This window comes from Haliaeetus leucocephalus, unplaced genomic scaffold, assembly GCF_000737465.1.
Source record: "Haliaeetus leucocephalus isolate CR32 unplaced genomic scaffold, Haliaeetus_leucocephalus-4.0 Scaffold284, whole genome shotgun sequence".
Classification (NCBI taxonomy): Eukaryota; Metazoa; Chordata; class Aves; order Accipitriformes; family Accipitridae; genus Haliaeetus; species Haliaeetus leucocephalus.
In genome coordinates this window covers 7085405-7088695 of record NW_010972720.1, presented here as the reverse complement: position 1 = coordinate 7088695, position 3291 = coordinate 7085405, and the positions used below count along the sequence as shown (strand labels likewise).

The 3291-nt window shown below is 46.8% G+C and overlaps 2 protein-coding genes across 2 annotated transcripts in view; one reads left to right on the top strand and one right to left on the bottom strand.

Annotated features, from left to right (window-relative positions):
* ANKRD37 (ankyrin repeat domain 37) overlaps window positions 1-1208 on the bottom strand; it is a 3973-nt gene extending 2765 nt beyond the window's left edge. The window contains exons 1-2 of the mRNA XM_010570066.1: window positions 1185-1208; window positions 154-354 (exon numbers count right to left, since the gene is read on the bottom strand). Of these exons, the coding sequence (XP_010568368.1) occupies window positions 154-354; window positions 1185-1208 (225 nt within the window). The remainder of the gene's footprint in view (window positions 1-153; window positions 355-1184) is intronic.
* Window positions 1209-2430: 1222 nt separating this feature from the next.
* LRP2BP (LRP2 binding protein) overlaps window positions 2431-3291 on the top strand; it is a 14091-nt gene continuing 13230 nt past the window's right edge. The window contains exon 1 of the mRNA XM_010570065.1: window positions 2431-2440. Within this exon, the coding sequence (XP_010568367.1) occupies window positions 2431-2440 (10 nt within the window). The remainder of the gene's footprint in view (window positions 2441-3291) is intronic.

Here is a 3291-nt window from a genome sequence, read left to right as displayed (position 1 = left end):
TGGGCTCGCGGCAGGTGGGGCGGCCATGGCGCGCGGGGCGGCCCGGCACGTCCCTCGCACGCTGGCGCGCGCGGAGGGCGGGAAAGGCTTGTCTCCCGCCGGAGCGGGGAGGGAGGGCCCGGCCGTGAGGAGGCCGTGTTCTCCGGAAACTACCTCCTGTCGCTGTCGCCGTCGCCTTCGCCGTCGCCGGGGGACACACGGCTTCGGCCGAGACCCAGGCCCTTCTGGCCAACCCTGCTCTACCTCAGCCCTGCTGTCCGCTTTGTTCGCTGCTGCCAAGCGCAACTTGCGCAGCGCTTCTGCCGACGTAGCTTGGCGCTGGCTTGGAAAGAGTACATCGAGGCAGGCTTGGATCTAGGAAAAGAAAAAAAAAAGAGGATTCCCCCCAAAAGCTTAAGTCAGCGCAAAGAGATCCTTGCCGTCTTCCCGCCTGAGCTCTGGCACTGGGTGAAGGAGGAGATCGAGCCGGCACAACAAATGCAGCTGCCTGCGAAGCCCGAGGCTCCCCCTGAGCGTACAGGCTACAGCAGGTTCATCACCAGACTGAGTGGGGCTGGACACGGTGGTGATCGCAGGGTTCGGGAGACACACCTGTTACACCTCTGTTCAAAACACCTCTGCAAAAACAGAATTTTCCTTCCCACTTCCTTGAGCACTGAATGACCCAGAGAGGGTCAGGCCGTATGGGCCAAGGTCACAAGCTTTCCACCCATAGACCTGTCTGTGCTGGAAACCAGAACCAGCCACAGCCATACTCAGTTACCGCCAAAAAGAATTGCTTGGAATCTATTTTGAGCACGGAGGCAGTGACGTTTCATGGTGAAACCTGCCTTCCCCCCGCAGAGCTTTGTACCCAGTGTCCATGGCTGCTGGGGAAGGCAGGGGTGGAAGAGGTGAATGCCCACGCGTGGGGAAACCACAGTCTCCATCACCCACTGCTTTGAATTTTAAAAAACAACTGCGTAACTTTGTTTCACACAGACACAGTCTCTGCTCAGATTATGTTTAAAAGCAACTGCCCGTCCTTTCTGTGCTATAAAATCCAGTTTGACAGAGGATTCAATTACTACTAATCATGCTTCACAGTTAAAAGCCTGAAGAGAAGAGCATCTTAACCCAGTGTCCAAGGTACACAGTTCTGTCTCCTTACCACTATAGTATTTCCTTCTGTGTCAGATGCCTACATGTTTGTTGTGGAAGTTACTCATAATCACTACCATCATTAAAAAAAAAGAAAAAATGAAATCAAAAGTCATGTGTTTAAGAAAATAACAAAATTGCATGGTTTTGATAAACAGAGTTGTTAAGGGAAAAGAAGTCTAACAGTGTTCCTTTAGGGTATATATATCGTTCTGAAATAAACGCACAAACATCATTACAATTACCTCCTGCTTCTCCTTTGGGAAAGCATATATAAAGTATTTAAGTAGTGGAATATGAACATACACAGTATCATTTTTAAAGGTACAGAAATCCAGGTAAATAGGCAGTGTATCAATTCAGCAGAATTATTTCAGTGACAGTTTTCACCTCTCCTTTCATATGGAAAGAAATACACCGTGTAATTACCAAATGTTTATTTTCCTGAACAGCTAGCCAAGCAAATTAGTTAATAAACACATAAAATCCCTACACTTCTACCTAAGCATTGTTGGGGATGAAATACCTCTGCACAGATGCCAGAAATACACAGTCATTGTTTACGCAACTATAAAGACTCTTCTGAAAACACACATATCCAAAAGTAGCTTAAGACTAAATGGTCCTGGATCACCCAGGAGGTTTTTTTTAAAGACCTTCCCTCCCCCACATTACCTCAGCGATTCGTAGGTTTCAAGCTGCATCCGAGAAATTCCATCTTTCCAGCCTAACCACCTACACAAACCCTCACATCCTGCCAGCCACGACTCTCTTCAAATTCTTCCTATTAATTAGTTCTTGAGCTTCGTGCCACATTTTGCTCACCTCATTAGTGCCTGCAAAACTCTTCTGCCCCTGAATAACTACATACTTGTATTGGTTATAAACACAGATGCAACGATTTTCATCTATTTTGTACGGCCCAGCCCAAGGGCCACTTAAGGACAAGGCTTCCCGACTACAGCTGTTCTGGAAGATAACTCGCTAAAAATTCCTCTGCGCTTCCTATCTCTGACTACACATCTTGCAGAGGTATCAAGAAAATGAAATTGGAAAAACTGGTCCTAATAAATGTGTGTAAGCAATCAGGTAAACCAAGGCGTGCTGTTGGATCTCACACCCTTCAGCATCAAAAGCAGCAACGCAGCCCAGTGTTAATTGCCTTTGCTGAAGGCTATCGTTGCTTTCACAGACTGTTCTTCACTCTGCCTGTTAAATCAAGTAATTCACTGATGCTTTAAAAAAAGTTTATTTTCCTGTAGACTTCTTAGGCTGTATCATCTACACAAAATGAATCAGGGTGAGTTTTAGGAGGTTTTTGGCACTGAAAGTTAGTTGGGACTGTTGGAAAACATCATGCGGAGCCCACAGGTTTAACCACACAAATCCGCAAGCATTACGCTCCTGTTTTGACTGTTGCCTCTGTCCCTGTTGCTATAGAAACAGATTGCACTGCCAAAAATGGAAGGATGATAATCCTCGGGAAAAAAAAAAAAGCAAAAAAAAGAAAAAGCTGGGGATGCAGCTAAAGATAATTTTAAAAGCACTCTCGCAGCATTTTGGTATTATATCCCTTTTTATAAGAGAGACAGCCAGAAGCTATCAACAGAAGTGGAAACAATGCCTCACATTTCAGGAGAAATCAGCTTCAAACAGCATTTTCCCTCAATTATCCTTCCAGGTTTTGTAGTATCTACATGGGGAAAACAAAATGCATTACAACGAAACAGTTTCTGATCACTGGAAGTAGTGAAGTCTCATTTTCTAGACTGAAGTTTCGTGGCCTAGTGCCCTTTTAACTGAATTGCATTCAGAGTTTCTGTTATTTTTGCCCATTGGGCTTCCGCATTTAATTTGCAACAGGACAGGCAGGTAGTGGGAAAGATCCTGTGGATGCCCAAACCGCAGCCTGTCCTTTCCCATCACGTATTTTCGCATTGTTTGGCACTGGCCAACAGCTAGAATGCTATCTCCACTGACCCCCGGCCTACGTGACACTGTCCATCTCCTTTCCTTGGGAAAAATGGCCCCAAACGCGAAGGGAACGTTACTTTCCCCGTCTTCCTTCTTCTGCCGTGTTAAGGGCCACGGGGCTGCGGTGGGGGGGGTGGTCCGGGACAGCAAGCGGGACAACCGCCACTCGCCGGCCGC